Source organism: Saccostrea cucullata, unplaced genomic scaffold, assembly GCF_032062105.1.
Source record: "Saccostrea cucullata isolate Sc308-1 unplaced genomic scaffold, CSIRO_AGI_Scuc_v1 ctg405, whole genome shotgun sequence".
NCBI classification, from domain to species: Eukaryota; Metazoa; Mollusca; class Bivalvia; order Ostreida; family Ostreidae; genus Saccostrea; species Saccostrea cuccullata.
Window position 1 is genome coordinate 18654 of NW_026930562.1, and position 17091 is coordinate 35744.

Below are 17091 nucleotides of genomic sequence, written 5' to 3' on the forward strand. Positions count from 1 at the left end.
TTAGATCTCTGTCATTTTGTAAAAAATTCCAAACTTATAAACTGAGATCGGATAATCGTCCAATTTCTTATACAAGAGCAAGAGAAATCATTTTGGATTCACTTGAAAAGATTGGTTTAGACAAGTGTAAATTTGGTGTCCACAGTCTGAGATCAGGTGGCGCTACCTCCGCAGCCGCCGCAGGTGTTAGCGACAGACTGTTTAAAAAGCATGGGCGGTGGAGGTCGGAAAATTCTAAAGATGGTTATGTTAAAGAAAACCAAATTGAAAAACTTTCAGTTACTAAGAATTTGGGCATTTAGGATATTCGTTTCAGTTCTAATCTTCTTTATCTTCGAAATAATTAAACTGCACTTTCAGAGCGCTCCATATCCTATTTCACGAGTTTGTGTTTATTTCATAAATGTTTTATGTTCGTTTGAGTGAAACGAATAAGAACATAAACGTATTTATTAATGTTACACAAACACGTGTTTGTGTTTGTTTATTCTTGTCATCTATTGGCTGTTAGAATGGTCACCTAGTCAGGTGACATTAATATTCATAGCACGGGCTATTACTGACCGTGAAAGAAATTCTGTGTAGGGAAAGCCATTCGAAGGCTCTATTTCGTGCAGTCTTATTAGTCCCACCCACCCGCCCATTGCTTAGTTTTGAATGTTATATTAGATTTATACCTTGTTGAAAATATTTATTTTCTATTTTGTAGAATTCGGACATTGATGAGGACAAAGAGATATTATATGTATTGTGTGAAATAATTAAACTGCACTTTCAGAGCGCTTCATATCCTATTTCACGAGTTTGTGTTTATTTCATAAATGTTTTATGTTCGTTTGAGTGAAACGAATAAGAACATAAGTGAGAAAAATCCTATACCTTAAAACAGCTTAGAATCTACATGATGTCTGGAAGCTTTTACATCGTTCCGTCATTTCTTGTCCATTCGAATTTAAGAAAGAAGATTTTTTCCTATTACTAGTAATACAAGATTTCACTGTTAAAACTTGATTCTCTGTTGTAGCCCACCCTACACCTGTAGACCAAGATTTGAACAAACTAGAACTGTCCAAACAGGACAAAATACCCCCCGCTGGGTTTTTCAGAAGTAAGTTTTTCCATAATAAAGATATGTATCACACATGAATTATGAAATTTTTCTTCCAGTGACCTTAAACTTCCCCAAATGACCCTGGGTCAAGGTAATGACACACCCTTGGGTCATGGGCAATCTTTGTGTGAAATGAGAAATTACCAAGTTTATCCATAAGAAAGATATGGACCGGACACAAATTATGAAATTTTTCTTCCAGTGACCTTGAAGTTCCCCAAATGACCTTGGGTCAAGGTCATGACACACCCATGGGTCATGGGCAATCTTTGCATGAAATGAGAACCTACCAAGTTTATCCATAAGAAAGATATAGACTGGACACGAATTATGAAATTTTTCTTCCAGTGACCTTGAAGTTCCCCAAATGACCTTGGGTCAAGGTCATGACACACCCTTAGGTCATGGGCAATCATTGTGTGGAGTAGTAGATTCTAATGTCCCTCTGTAAGAAAGATATGGACCAGACACGTTCGCACAGACAGACGGACGGACAGCTAGACGGACAAGGTGATTCCTATACATCCCCCCAAACTTCGTTTGCGGGGGGTATAAAAACTATGCTACTTCACAATGTCTCCATGTTTCAATTTTTTTTGCCAAATGGTTCTTGAGTTCTGTAAAGATTTTCAAGGATCCATCCTATTTTTGCATTCTCTTGGTATCTCTTTTTTGTTTGGTTTGGTTTTTTTTTCTTTTTTTTTATTGTGTCAAATTTGATTAAAATTGGCTATTAAGTTGGTTTTGAGCAGAAGTAAAAATATTGTGATAAGTTAACAGACAGTTGCTGGATTAGAGCTCAAATGAGTTTTCAGCTTAGCTGAACTGACAACAAATCTAACTTCAATACTCAAAATAGTCTTTCATTCATTAGACAAACTTTTTTCTGAAAGCAGAAAACATAAACACTAAGAAAAATATATTTATTATAATAAAAAAGTCTATATAAACATAATTAAATGTACATCTTAATTAGCACCATCAACATAAATAATTTGAGAGATTATCATTTTGTAAACCTGAATTAAGTGTAGGTAGACTTGGTCAAATCATTATTGAATTATAAATAATCAAAGATTAAAAGCTTACAATATAAAAAAAAAGACAAAACATCACAACAACAACAAAAATCATCAGTAGTATTGCATCAATACAGTATTGTGCATCACCCATGTTAGTCTCCCTACTTTGAAATGAATCTTCTCAAAAAACTTAAGCCTGTTCACATATTTGGAAAATTTAGGTCAGATCTTGAGAGGATACAAAGCACATCTAGTACTGTGCATCCTACATGCATCTTTTTTTGCACAGAAACGTTTATAGTTACTCAGAAATAAAAAACCTGCTCAAAAAAATTGATCTAGTCACTTATCCCATAAAGAGTCTAGAATCCAAAATCAGTTAGTCTGTTAAAGTGCATCTCTACAGAAACATCACTTATACAAGTTCTGTCTATACAAGGCTTATAGTTACTGAAAATTGAATGGACTTGCTCCAAAAACTTAAACCTATTCATCCATTCATCCAGAAAATACATATTAGATGCAGCAACTGAAAAAATCCGACAGTGTGCACCCTCAGATACATTATCCATGCAAGATTAATCCCTAAATGGCTTATACTTATCTGATTAACATCCCTTCACAAACTTTTCATTCTGACATATTGGGATGCCACTACTAGCCACCAGAGGGCTGCATATTTAGACTTTTACTTGACATCTCCAACCTAAGAGCAGTGGGGGATCTTTTACTTTGGAATGAGACCTGCTCCTATAATTGAAGCCTGCTCCAAACCATTTAATTGTTCATTCTAATCTGAAACTTGAATGGTACAATGAAACATACTGCACCATCTAGCATGTCAAATACATGTAATAAAGATCTGCTTCAGAAAATGGAACTGGTGACATCAACTCGAATGCCAAGAATATGGTACAAGTTCCATAGACTTCATTAAGATGAACTTAAAGATACAATTAACAATTACAACAATTAACATCTACAAATCATTCTATATACTTAGTATACTGTAGATGGGCAAATAAACATGAGGGTTTTAATTTCACTATGTTCACGATTCACTATTTCTCAGCGAAATTAAACCAATAGCGAATGTCATCATTTGTTTTTATTTTATAAAAACGTTTTAAAATGCTTATACAAAAATTTAATTAACTTCTAACAGCGTGAAATTAAAACCATCGCGATTGGTACTTTTTGAGAAATTGTGAAATCTTAACACCGTGGAATTAAAACGACTTACAGTATATGTATAGTGGTATAAGGTTTAAGTTTTTATCCTCAGTATGCAGGGTATATTATAAAAGTTCCCTGAATGTTATATGAAGAAAAATACATGAATAGGTAGTCTGTACACGTATATGGATAGTCATTGGTTCATTTAATATTTATGTATAGTATTTCTGAAAATGGACATTAGTGACATAAAGTAATAATTATAAACAATTTGCCACCATTTTGTCACAAAGTTCTTGCTGCTCCAACTTATTTGTTATAGCTCCAGAACTCCTTTCATTCAATTCTCAAAAACATGTGTAGAACTTTATTATCCTCATATGGTTCCTAATGAAAAACAAGGACAAAATTTCAACTTTTTATTGCCATGCTTTTGATGAGAGAGATACATTGTACTGATCACAGTAAAGTATACATGATAACACAGACTTCATTATAGGTGCCCCCTTTTTGCTCAACAGGTGCTTTTCGACTTTATCAATGTCTCCATACAATTTACCTAACAAATGCCAACTGTTAATAATGAACAAACCTAACTCATTCCCGCTAGACTCTCAACTAGAGGCTACTGGATACAATTTATAATGATCTCTATCATGCACTTCAACAAGATCAAGTATTTTACAACATAAAAAAATATTAAAAATAAATTAAGTTGAAACTCTTACCAAACTTCATATTCTTCATCTACAATTTCTATCAGTTCTCCATCTACATCAACCAACTTGTTGATTTCTGCTTCTTGTGAGTTTGCCTGTGGTGACTCATCATGACTCAGAACTTTTACTTTATAGCCCCTAACTGAGTGTGTACTCAAAAAATCCTTCTCAAACTAAAGTATAAAGAATATATTATCAAAATTAATGTTATTTTAATTTACATGTAAAGCAAATGATCCTTTATTTTATGTTTTAATTTTTAAATCACATTAAAATGAAGAGCAACATCTAAATAATTTTTCATATCAGTATTTTAAAGTATTCATAAATTATGCTTAATTTGATTTCAACACTTTTTTTTTTTTATATTTTACTTCTAAAAAATAAAAATCACAGAGGAATCAGAATACTGTAAACCAATTTTTATTTGTGTGTAAGAAATTTTTGCGAAGTTAACGACAGCTTCGTTATCGTTAATACTTCTCGCCGCAAACCAGTAATTCAAGTCTGTCTATTTACAACAGATGAAAAAAGACCTGATCGTGAAAATTAATCGTTGCTAAATATTTTACCCCTGTTAAATCCCGAAATAAAGTTGTCACAAATAAAAGTTGGTTTACAGTATGCATTAAATAATTGTTGAGGATGAGGTTTTGATAGATAAAAAAATAATAACTTTTACAATTTCTGTTCGACCTTAAGCAATTAATGAAATATATAACAATAGAATAAGAAAAAAGTTCATTTCACCAAATACCAAAATACATTTCAAACCCCAATCTATGAACTTGCATAAACAAAAGGCCCAAAGACCTTAAGTAGGTCACAAATGAGTATCATGTAACAACTTTCCCACAATTGAATGGGTTGTGTTCTAAACTAGAGGGCATGAAATTCACATTTTTGAAAGAGGCACCATTGCTCACATTACTATATGCATAGTTTGATTACTTATTACCTAAAGGCAGAGCAGAGAATCAAAGAAATAATGCATTTCCATTTTATAATCAGCGCTTTTCACAATTTTGGAAAAGGCATCCTTGCTCACCATAACTATGCATTAAGTTTGTTCCTTTAATACCATAGAGCAGAGGAGAACATTTTTAATTTCACTATATATTCAGCACAGCCCTACTCTATCACCAAAATCCCTGACCCAGGGAACATGAACTTTGTCATTTTTGAAGAGACACCCTTGCTCATTATAACCATACACTAAGTTCAATGGCTTAATACCCAGTAGAAGAGAAAAGGGATTAATGCATTTTCACCATGTTCTCATTAAAATCTAACCAAACACAAGAACCCCTGACCCATGGTCACAAAATGCACAGCTTATTGGTTTAATACCTAAGAGAAGAGGTGAAGATGTTTAAAGAATGAATGCATTTTCACTTTATACATGTATATGCCAAAATTGGTTGAAATTGGTTCAGTGGTTGCAGAGAAGAAGCTGAAAATGTTCAAATGTTAACGCATGATGGACGACAATCAAAAACGGATGAAAACGGATAGCGATAGGTTACCCGAGTAAACTCATGTGACCTAAGAAAGGGAATACATACTGCAGACCTGGTCAATGTCATTAACTGGAAAAAATGAGTTAAGAATTGGGTCCGACTGGTGCGTTTGTTGATAAAAAGACAGAAACCACCATTTTTTCTGCTGCTCTGTGTTGCTTTAACAAAGTCCAGCTTTGAATCAGTTGCAACACTGAGAAAATCAACCCCAAAAGATGCCACTCCAATTAAATTACTTGAAAACTCTGCTTCTGCAAAATAATTTTTCTAACTCATTTCTATAATACATACATTTATGTTATATGTATTACAGTAAAACTCGTTTAGTACGAACACGGATATATTGCGAATTCCTTTGTACTCCAGGCAGTCTATCAACTGAGTATTCACCATTATAAAAAGAACCTGCCTGACCCAAACAAAGAATGAATTCCAAAAACTTTTAAAATGTTCAGAAATCAAGAAAATGTCTTTCATTTCCAACATTCAAAGCAAGTCTGGAATTGTCCATCCTTAGATGCATGATCCTTGTAAATTTGGTCCAGGAAGGGCTTAGGTCCAGGTAGGGTTTATAGTTACTTGGTAATGGATCTGCTCCAAAAACTTTAACCTGCTCACTTATCTAGAAAATGTAGGTCAGATCCAGCACCTAAAGCAAATATGAAGTGTCCATCACTAACTGCATCATCCATGCAAGTTTGGTCCAGGTAGGGCTTATAGTTACTTGGGAATGGACCTGCTCCAGAAACTTTAACCTGCTCACTCATCTGGAAAATATAGGTCAGATCCAGCATCTGAAACAAGTCTGGTGGTGTCCATCCCTAGATGCATCATCCATGCAAGTTTTGTACAGGCAGGGCTTAATAGTTACTTGGGAATGGACCTGCTCCAGAAACTTTAACCTGCTCAATCATCTGGAAAATGTAGGTCAGATCCAGCATCTGAAACAAGTCTGGTAGTGTCCATCCCTAGATGCATCATCCATGCAAGTTTGGTACAGGCAGGGCTTATAGTTACTTGGGAATGGACCTGCCCCTGAAACTTTAACCAGGACGTCAACGCTAACACCAACGCCAGATTTAGAGCATAAGCTCATCTTGACTTTGTGAGGTGAGCTAAAAAGTTGTCATTGATAATACTTGGGTTTTTTGTGAATTTGTTGTTTTAAAGAGATGAGATTTCGGAAGTATCAATACATGTGCTGGGTTTTAAAGCAATAAGACATGCACTGAAAAAAACAAGTATCATCTTTACTTATTCAAAGAAAAATAAATTTCAATGCCTGTCTTTAAATTTTACTTAAAAGACATACATGTACCATAATTTCAAAATTCCAGGTACACAAAATAAGATACTTCAAAGAATGGAGAACAAATCATTGGGATGAAAGATATTTGGATGTAGCTCTTCATTAACAGCTTTTAATAGCAAGTTACTCACTGCATCTGGTTTTTTAAGTGCACAACTTGTAAAATGACTTAGAAAAGCCAGCTTTCCACATTCTCTGTACAGTGCTACCATAAATTCAGAGGGGTGTTTTATAAGGGACACAAGAGAGGCACCAAATGGGGGGAAAAGAAAGTTCTGATTTGCTCCAGAAGAGGCGATGCTTATATAACTCCCCTCTATGTCTGAAAATGTTAACGGGATATGAATAATCTGATATTCATGATTGTTTGAAATATCCTTTTCCTATGATAAATCTGTCACCTTTTCCTTCTGTTGCAGCTGATTCTTCCCTGCCTGTGGCATCTGTGTCTTCATCACTGGAGTCTGTATTCTGCTCCCTATAGGAGAAAGAACATAATATCTTTTAATTTGAAAGAATTACATTATATAGGAGAAAGAACGTAATATCTTTTAATTTGAAAGAATTTTATTTCTTTTTCAAAGTTTTTAGCCTTTGGTTCAGGTGAGCTAAAAAAGAATTATTTGATATCCTGCTGTTCTTTAGGAAATCTCACTTGAACCTTCAGCTCAGATGAGCTAAAAAGAAAAGAAAATTACACAGTTGGTATAAAAAGAATTCCTGTATACATGTGCAGTACTGTAGATTCCTTATTTTTCGCGAGTACTTATTATTGCGAATGGGCTCTTCAACAGCAAATCGCGAGAATAATAATTTGCAAATGGACGGTTGATCAGGAGATTTTACATAGATTTCAGCACCATAACAATAAAGGTGAGTAATTTTATTTCACATGTGGTGCTTCTCACGAAATTATGTGATAATTCATTCCACACATATATTTAGGAATCTACAGTATATAACATACTTGTTTAGCAGCAAAAATTCAACTTACTTTGGGAAAACAGTGACTTTTGCAGTAAATTGCCTTTGTCTTTTGAAGAGTAGTATATTTATAGGAACAACTGAAATGTAAAATAATGCAACAATCAGGAAATACTACAATCAGTTAATCTTCATTTTCTTTCCTTGAATCCACAATTGTACATTTGCATCATAACATGTATATTTTAAAAGTGCTGAATCCATAACTACCATTAATATTTTCATAATCTAATAACGTTTGAAGTGTTTGGCTAATTCGTACCAACATATCTTGCTCTTTTCAGCCATCGATTTCTGTCTGTGTGATAAATAATGTCAGAGAACAACCCATATGCTACACAGACTCCACCACTGAAAGATACTAGCTTTCTACCACTGTAAACTGCCTGGGCATTGTTATAATTAGTTTGACCTAAAACAAAAGTTTAATATACAGTTTAAGTACAGTGTATATCATTGAGGGAGTTAGCAAGATTCCAGTTCCCTGAGGCCAGGACTATTTCCCGAGGCATAGCCGTGGGAAATAGTTCTGGTCGAGGGGAACAGGAATCTTGCTAACTCCCTCTATGATATTCTTTTTAACTGTTTTTATATACCATTAAAAAAGTAAAAATAAATGGAGGATTTCAAACAATGGGAAATTATCTTTGGGACTAATGCACAGGGGATTAGTCGATTAACATATTGGACAGATACAAAAATAAAATCTAGAGGATAACGGATAACTAAGGAATTAGCTTCCAAAGCAGGGATTAGCTCAGTTGATTAATGCACTGGGATTAGTCCATTCACAGAGATTTCTAGGGAAGTATTCACATTTTACTGCCTATCTTTTATATAGGAAAAAAACAGTAGAGGTATTGTAACAGCATTTAACTTTATTTTAATAATCAAGGAGTAAAAAAATGTGTATTTGTGTAAATAGCAGCTGTGTTAATGTATTCATTACATTTACCATTCACTTTCCTTATCACAATATAGGCTACATCTATATAAATATATATTCCCTTACATCTTTGACCTAAATAACTGACCTCTGATGATGTGTAGAACAGCGGTGACAACATCATTATTACCGTACAGGCCAGTAGCAGCTCCATTACCAGTCCCTGTAATACAAAGGTAACCAAGAATTGAATTATACCGTGGGAACAAATGTAAAAAAAAAAAAAAAATTCAATTCAGTCAATGTTGGAGAGATAAATCTCTTCTGCATACGTCTACTACCTGGGATTTGTGTGTTTATTTCTAGCACTAGGCACTTACTTTTTACAGAAGGTACTGTACATGTACATAGATTGGCATATTCAAAATTTAGCGCAATCACTTGGTATAGAGTTATTGGCATATTCATGAATTTGCGCTACACACTTCTGCTCTGTATATTGTATTTATAAATGGGATCTTAGTTGTAGTCATGAATTAGTGCATTGTTGTTTGCGCAAAAGCTGCTAAAGTATGAAGCCTGCTTTTTTTTAGGTACACAAACAGTATCGCTTTATGCAGATGTGAAATATTTTTTATTTGTGTAAAACTGTTAGTAATACAGTGTATCAAAATATTTCTTCATTCTCCATGGTTACCTGTTGGGATGATTCCTATTGGCACCTCCAATGGTTTCAGTTTACAGGATGGCTGGTCGTAATCCAATCCAGCCTCTTTTTGAACTCTTGTCAGAAGACAATTCAAAATCTCAAGTAATGTTCCATCACCACCAACTACAACCAATCTAAAACAAAATCCACTATTTGTTTGGTAACTCATTGCAAAGAAACACAAACAGGACAAAAAATATCCTCCTGCAAGTATATAACATGCTCACATGCAGGAATATTTAAAATAAAGAAAAGTTAAACTGAGGATACATGTCGCTGTTTCATCCAGAATTCCAACATTTGAATGTGGTGATTCCACTCTAAATAATTGTCCTCACACATCTTTTTTATGAAATGAGGAATTGTTACCTAACATGGGAGTCAGGCCCCTGGCCTTAAAAACTGTTTTCTTTTTAGGAGTAAGTTTACATGAACAACAGTTTCATGGGCCACAATGCTTACCAGTCTTTGGTATGTTTTGCTTTTTAAAATGATTTAGTGTCATCTTGCCCCTATTGAAAAGATTTCTTGCTAAAGGACTGATTCTCTGTGGTAGGTTAAACCTATGTTCCTGAGGGCTCTGATCTGAACAACTTGAATCTAAATTACCTGAGAATGTTTGCATATCAGTATTAATGATTGTGACTTTGCTGTTCATAAGAGGAACAATTTTCAAGATTCTTCCTAATATAAAATGTTGATCTCTTATTATGGTCCTGTCCACCCCTCAAGGGTCATGATTTGAAATAATTTGAATCTACACAACATCTTATATAGAGATCCATTTACGTATTTGTTACATAATAAAATATGTTCAAATCAAATCAATAGAGAATTCGAGATTTCATACGTATACGGGTACATTTAGTAGGGGAATTCTCTAAATTCCTAATGTATTACATCATCAATTTTAGTGATGAAAAATTTTCTTCACGTCCTTAGAACTTCACAGTTGAATGGCATCTACATGTATTGTAAGTGAAAACTTGAAGCCTGTAAAATAAAAATTTAAATTTTATGTCTAAAAATGTGGTTGTTTTACATTATTTACAATGTTTAGTTTCCTAAAGCACTTATTTTAACCTTGTTTTATACTAACTAAATTAATTGATGTCACAAAACTTCTAACTACCAGTAGTTGAAACAGAGACACTGATCGCAGAGTACACAAACATGTTACATGTCGTAAAAAATCTCAACCGACATATTACAAAAATGTGTATGTCTAAGTACATGCACAAATATACAAGTAAAAGATCTCAACCTCTCTAATATGACTTATAATGAGTTTGCTCTTCTTGAGGAGAAGACTTTTAAAGATATTTTCCCTATGTACATATATATTCCTTTGTAAACATTTGTTCTCCTATAGTGGCCCCACCATACCCCCTGCAGTCATTTGTTCTGGAGATGAAAATGTGGAAAGTTCATGATGACAACAGACAATGGACAAATTTAGATCAATAAAGCTCACTTGACCATTCAGCTCAGGTGAGATAATGAAAATAATACATATGATTTTTTTTTCCAAAAATGTTTTACTTTTGAAATATCTGCATGGCTAAAATAATTACATGTACAATCTTCATGTACATTATAAACCTATTAAATATCCCTTGATATCTCTTTACAAAGTGTACACAGTGATACACACCTTCTAAATTTAAGAAGAAAACAGCGTTACTTACCCATCTACACTAGCTGTGTCAAAACCACTCACCAGATCAATCATATGTTTTGGTCTCTCAGAAACTGAAGAGTGAACAAATAAGATACTGTATATCACTAAATTATAGTGACACCCTATGTTCGTGAGGTAGACATTTACTCTTTATTAATAGGGAAACAACATTTTCACAAATTATGCTGCTCTACATAATCTTTAAGAATACTATTATACGCAAGAATTATATTATATAGAATATTGCCACGTGTAATTATGTGAAAATAAAGTTCTAACAAATTAAGTGATTTATAGTATATGATTTTTTTTTTAAATTTCTGTGAAGTATTAATGCTCAATCATTTTTCATGTATACAGGGAATTTCTTTTAGAAATGAAACACTGAAGGATTTCATCAGCTGTTGAAACATATTATAACTCAGAAGACATGCTTACCCATGACATCACAAGTGATGTTTGCAGCTTTAAATAAAGGGGTGACAACCTTGCTGTAAACACTCATAGAAGTCTGGCTCCCTCCAATTGGATTGATAAAGACTGCCAATTTCTTGGGCCTTTCCTTTTCTACAGAAACATTACAGTAACACTGCATTCAAATCTACATTTAATGTAAATCTTATTTGGATAATTAAAAATGATTGTGATTGCGATCCATTTCATTTAATTATGAGTCAAAAGCAGAATTTATGTATAGGGAATGCTGTTTTTTTTATTGAATGTTCAATTAACTATTTAAATTTGCTGTGATGATGATATTCATCCTATTTCATGTAACCTCTAACCTTGACCTAGTTTATTGTTGATTTCATTCTTCAGTGCCTCACAGTTTTCCTTTGACCCTATGACCTCCACAGTCTCAGCTGTCCATTTGTAATGCTGCCCTCTAGAGATATACCGGATGACAATGTTAGGGGGTGTCATAAACAGACTGGACAGAGAACTGGAGGGTTCTTCACAGGTCTGACAGCCAATCAAATCACAGATCTTTATGCTCACTGGCAAAAGATTACCGTAAAACACACTTATAAAAAAGTGATAATGAGAGGCAATAAACATGATCATTATAAAAGCTTCACAATATGTTTAAAATCCACCGGGAATGAAAATCACTTCACTTTTATATATATAATAATCAGCATATATTCACTATAAGCATGCTTTACTGTTGTAGGTTCTGGAAATATTTGAGTGAGATCACAAAATACTTTTGTGTAATGTACATTCTCTTGTACAAGACTAAGATCAGACATAAATGTAGACTGTACATTTTCTGCAAATATGACCTTAAACTTACCCAAATAACCTAGACATTAGTAACCTTCGTATAAAGAGTAAACTTTTAGTGTCCATTAGGAGGTTGTCAAGGGACCTGACAAATACATCACTTCCTCTGCATATGACCATAAACTTATACCAAAATAATCTTAGTCAATACATGGCTCATGTTCTGCTCATAAAGAATTCCTGTGTGAAGTATGAACTTCTAATTTTTCTATTGTCAAGACAGTGACCTTGAACTTGTCTTAATGACCTTTGATCAAGGTCAAGCCACACTTTAAGGTCATAAATAATCTTTGTGTTGCAATTCCCCTTTATAATTTGTACATGTATGTACATGTAATTTCCCCTAGTATGTATAATTGTATATTACTATGAAATGAGTAATTATTGTATATGACTATAAAATGTATGAATGGTCTAAAAATATACATTATTTTGAGTCTATATAACAGGGCTTTCAAAAAGATTTGAACCAGGTGGTACTTTATCAAAAATAGGAGGTACCACTCGGCGAACGCCGAAGGCGTGAGCCTGCACGGGGGCATGCCCCCCCGGAAAAATTTTGAAATTTAGAAGCCACCAGACAGCATTTCCTTGTTTCTGGACACATAGAAGTATGCTGCTATCAGTGTTATTTTTATGCCATGTTTCCAAGTTTTTTTTTTTGGTCAATACACATTACATGTGAAGTTTAGCACTGGATGGGTGGAATTACATAGAAAAATTAGTTATTTGAGCGGAGTAACAATAAGATTTAGGTAAAACTTCCAAGTTCTATGCTTTATTTGTTAATATAAATTTGTTAAAAAAATTTTGCAAGGTTTGAGTTGTAAGTGGTATGTTTGAAATATAAAAACGTAAATATAAAAAAAATTATCGAGTCATGAAAGGAAATGGAAATTCAAACTTTAAATTTAATAAAAGAGAAGTGAAATTGTATTTGCATTAAATGAAATTCATTTTTTTTTCTACAGTAAAGTGCAGATTAAAAAAAAATTAGTAGAAGCACTACAGGATGCATAGCATGTACCAATAAATTCAGCATATATTTTTCATGCACTGGTACATGTACATATAAAATAATATACTTGTGTAAATTAGACAAAGATGACATCAAGACTGGAGACAAAAAAAATTTAGATATGACTCCCTCACTTTACTGGATATGGCTACAATACTGGGAAGAAAGTAAACGTCCGCAAGGTCATTCTCTTGACCACTAGAAAACTGCTGAATCAAAGAATTAAATATATGGCAAAAGAAATAGTTTCTGTTTTATGTCCTTTTGTTTCATCAGAAAGTTGCAGATATTTAAGACTGTAAGTAATTTATATCGTCAGCTGCGGATTTTGACACTTAAATTTGAAGAGTTGAGGCTATTAAAATCATAATGTACAGAGGTGGTCAAAGAACTATCTATTGTTCATGTCGGTTTCTCTATCGGTGTTGATGACTTTCCGCGGTCTAGTTCCTTGAATCTTAAAATCTTTTGTGAAACTCATTGTCATGGCTTTTAAATTGACACTTTCATTTCTGACATCTGGATTCCTATTTTTAATTTTTTAGGCCGTATTTATTTAAAATATATCCATAGTCATTAGCTTTTGTCAAAATCAGTGATGGATCGAAATCTACTTTCGTTTTCGACAAAAGATCTATAAGACGCGTAACGCAATCTCTTTTGTTTCATTTATTCAAACGCTTTAATGATCTTCTTGACTAACCAATCAAATATGTTATTAGATACCATTACGGACTAAGAATAATACAAGGCTACGTAACCACAACTTGTGTAAAACATGGTTATGGCACGCCAAATTCACAAAAATGAGATAATCATAGTTTCACAATTGATAAACTAGGTTTATCGACTGTAAACTATAGTTAACGATTCGTTAAGTATAGTTAACGATTCGTTAAGTATAGTTTTCATCTGTAAAACTATATTTAACGGTTGTTAACTATAGTTTACGAATGATAATCTAAGTTTATCTGTCTGTAATAAGCGTTAACAATAGATTTTATTGATAAACATAGATTTACATTTGTAAACTATAGTTTACAATCGTAAACTATAGTTAAGAGTTGTTAATCATAGTTTCACAAATCGTGAAACTATATTTATCAGATCGTTAACTATAGTTAACGGTTTGTAAACTATAGTTTACAAATTGTGAAACTGTATTTATCAGATAATCTATGTTTTGCAATCGCAAATGATTGTTTTCAGTGTTAAGTATAGTTTACGGTTGTGAAACATAGATTATCGCGTTAACTATGGTTTACAGATGTGAAATATAGATTAACGTTGTTAACTATAGTTTACGGTTTGTAAACTATAGTTTACAACCGATAAACCTAGTTTATCGATTGTGAAACTATGATTATCTCATTTTTGTGAATTTGGCGTGCCATACATGGTAGGGCCTATCGTATTTTTACGCGATTTTTTTTCTCCACTGAATATTTTGGCCGGTACCATGAACGAATCCAACCGGGTAAAAGTACCGGGTACCGGCAGATTTTGAAAGGCCTGATATAAATAGCTTAATTTTTAATAATAATATCCTGATTATAGGCTGATGCAATTTAAATCACCTAGACTTATATACTATTAACAGGTCTGGTACAATCACTAGATTTAGCTACGTAGCTTGATTTAGCTTTATTTAGCTACCAAATCAATTCATTTCTATAAACAAGTGGCCCATGGGCCACATCGCTCACCTGAGAAGCTTTGACAATGGTGTTCTTTACCAGATTTCCCCCCTTGTAATACATACTGTGACTCCACCCTACCCCACTGCATGGTCATAATTTGGACAATTTAGAATCTACACTATCCCAGGAAGCTTCCACATAAGTTTCAGCTTTTCTGGCCCATTGGTTCTTGAGAAGAAGATTTTCAAAGATTTTTCCTATATATTTCTATGAAAAACTTTGAATCCCTATTGTGGCCCCGCCCTACCCCCCGGGGTCATGATTTGAATACTTTAGAATCTACACTAACCCAAGATGCTTCCACATATTTAGTTTCAGCTTTTCTGGCCCAGTGGTTCTTGAGAGGAAGATTTTCAAAAATTGTTCCTATATATTTCTATGTAAAACTTTGATTCCACATTGTGGCCCCGCCCAACCCCCCGGGGGTCTGTCATGATTAGAACAATTTAGAATCTACACTACCCCAGGATGCTTCAACGTAAGTTTCAGCTTTTCTGGATTTTTAAAGATTGTTCCTATATATTTCTATGTAAAACTTAATTTGATTCCCCATTGTTTCACCCCACGCATGAGAGATGACAGTTAACTAAACAATGGAATTACATGTTTTGCTCTATATCAATTGTCCAAATGCAGCAATGTATAAACTATCTCAGCTTTGGATTGTCTTTTAATTGCGATTTTTTGTCTCTTTTTAATAAAAAGAAAAATTTTGAAAAGTTCAATTGAAATAGCTAAATAAAAGCTACCTGAGGTAGGTAAATAAAGCTACGTAGGTAATTCTACCTACGTGGCTAAATCTAGTGATTGTACTGGACCTGATTAAATAATAGTATATAGGTCCATAAAATCACATGTGAATTCCTGCAGCAAGGTTTAATGAAAGAGGATTGTTGAGGTGTGATTAGCATTAATTCTTGGGTTTTCAAATAGCGTCTATTAGTGCAACCCTTGACCCAAATAATCTTATCATTTTCCAAAAACAACTAGCCTATCTTCCATACAACGATTAGTGATTTTAAGCTTCATAATTATTAAACAACAAAACCTACAGCTTGCTTACAATATGCAAATGTAGTAAATGTAAACAAATCATGTCTGTCTCAGTATCAAAATAGGCCCACATGAGCCCTAGCCTCCGATAAAACTGTCAGTTAGGCCTACGGTCTTCACAACATACCAGGCTTGTCTTTAACTTTCCTGATTATTACTTCATCTGCCTCTAAAACAACCAACTTCACGTCAACTTTCAAAACCATGACGTCTGGGGTCCCAGTGTTTCCATCTCCAATAAATTAGGGGCTGCTAATATACGAAAACGATCTTTCCAGTGATAGGCTAGTTACAAAGAAAATAGATGTCTATCAAAAAGTAAACAGATAGTTTGAATAGTTATTAAAGTTTATTTTATTTGGTTATTTTATGTACTTATACAATATTAAAACATGTAATTGCAACTTTCTTAAATTCAAAATCTTCCATTTCTCTTGGAATATTTGCATTCTCTAAAAGCTAGTAACCAAGTTATACCATTAAATCGTGGAAAATTTTTCCTGACACTTATCAGTGTAAAAAGTTTAAGATAAGATTAATTCACTCTTAATCTGTGACCTTACCTACTCCACTCAGCATGCTAATAGGTTCACGGCGACAGACTTCTGCCTTGGAGTCAATGTATATAGAATAGTAGTATGGAAGGGAATTACCGCCAAAAGTCTATGTATCTTGCTTTTATTCTTATTCTGCCTACTTCTTTATGCTTTGTTATTATTGTAATTATATGTCACTTTATTGTTTTCATATTCGTCTTTATTACATTTCACTTTGACTTTTATCCTTCTTCATTTTGTCCTTACTTCTATGTTGCTTTATTCTTGTAAATTCATTCTACTTTTTTTTAAACTTAAACAGTTTCTTAAATAAATTATTCAATCACGCAAACAATGAAGCATATTCAATGAAGACGAAT

At 33.5% G+C, this 17091-nt stretch overlaps 1 protein-coding gene across 2 annotated transcripts; it reads right to left on the reverse strand.

Moving 5' to 3' along the window:
* Positions 1-2050: 2050 nt before the first annotated feature.
* LOC134229098 (ceramide kinase-like) lies at positions 2051-16409 on the reverse strand. 2 transcript variants are annotated; one of them, XM_062710806.1, is made up of 12 exons: positions 16303-16409; positions 11903-12115; positions 11556-11684; positions 11125-11188; positions 9425-9570; positions 8876-8950; positions 8104-8253; positions 7852-7921; positions 7259-7335; positions 5594-5799; positions 4038-4201; positions 2051-3696 (listed from the first exon to the last, which is right to left on the reverse strand). In XM_062710806.1, exons 1-12 carry the CDS (start codon positions 16379-16381, stop codon positions 3657-3659), a joined length of 1413 nt encoding a protein of 470 aa, XP_062566790.1. In that variant the 5' UTR covers positions 16382-16409; the 3' UTR covers positions 2051-3656. The 2 variants fall into 2 exon arrangements, with proteins under 2 accessions (XP_062566790.1, XP_062566791.1); XM_062710807.1 differs by lacking the exon at positions 5594-5799 and adding an exon at positions 6989-7179.
* Between the last annotated feature and the right edge of the window lie 682 nt (positions 16410-17091).

What these genes read in the sequence shown, in the direction of transcription:
- LOC134229098 (XM_062710806.1), bottom strand. Translation starts at nt 16,381, where the DNA reads ATGGTTTTGAAAGTTGACGTGAAGTTGGTTGTTTTAGAGGCAGATGAA. An exon ending in AAAGTCACTGTTTTCCCAAA is followed by an intron (nt 7,336 to 7,851) that starts GTAAGTTGAATT and finishes TTTCTCCTATAG; the next exon opens with GGAGCAGAATACAGACTCCA. An exon ending in AGCTGCAACAGAAGGAAAAG is followed by an intron (nt 5,800 to 7,258) that starts GTGACAGATTTA and finishes ATTATTTTGCAG; the next exon opens with AAGCAGAGTTTTCAAGTAAT.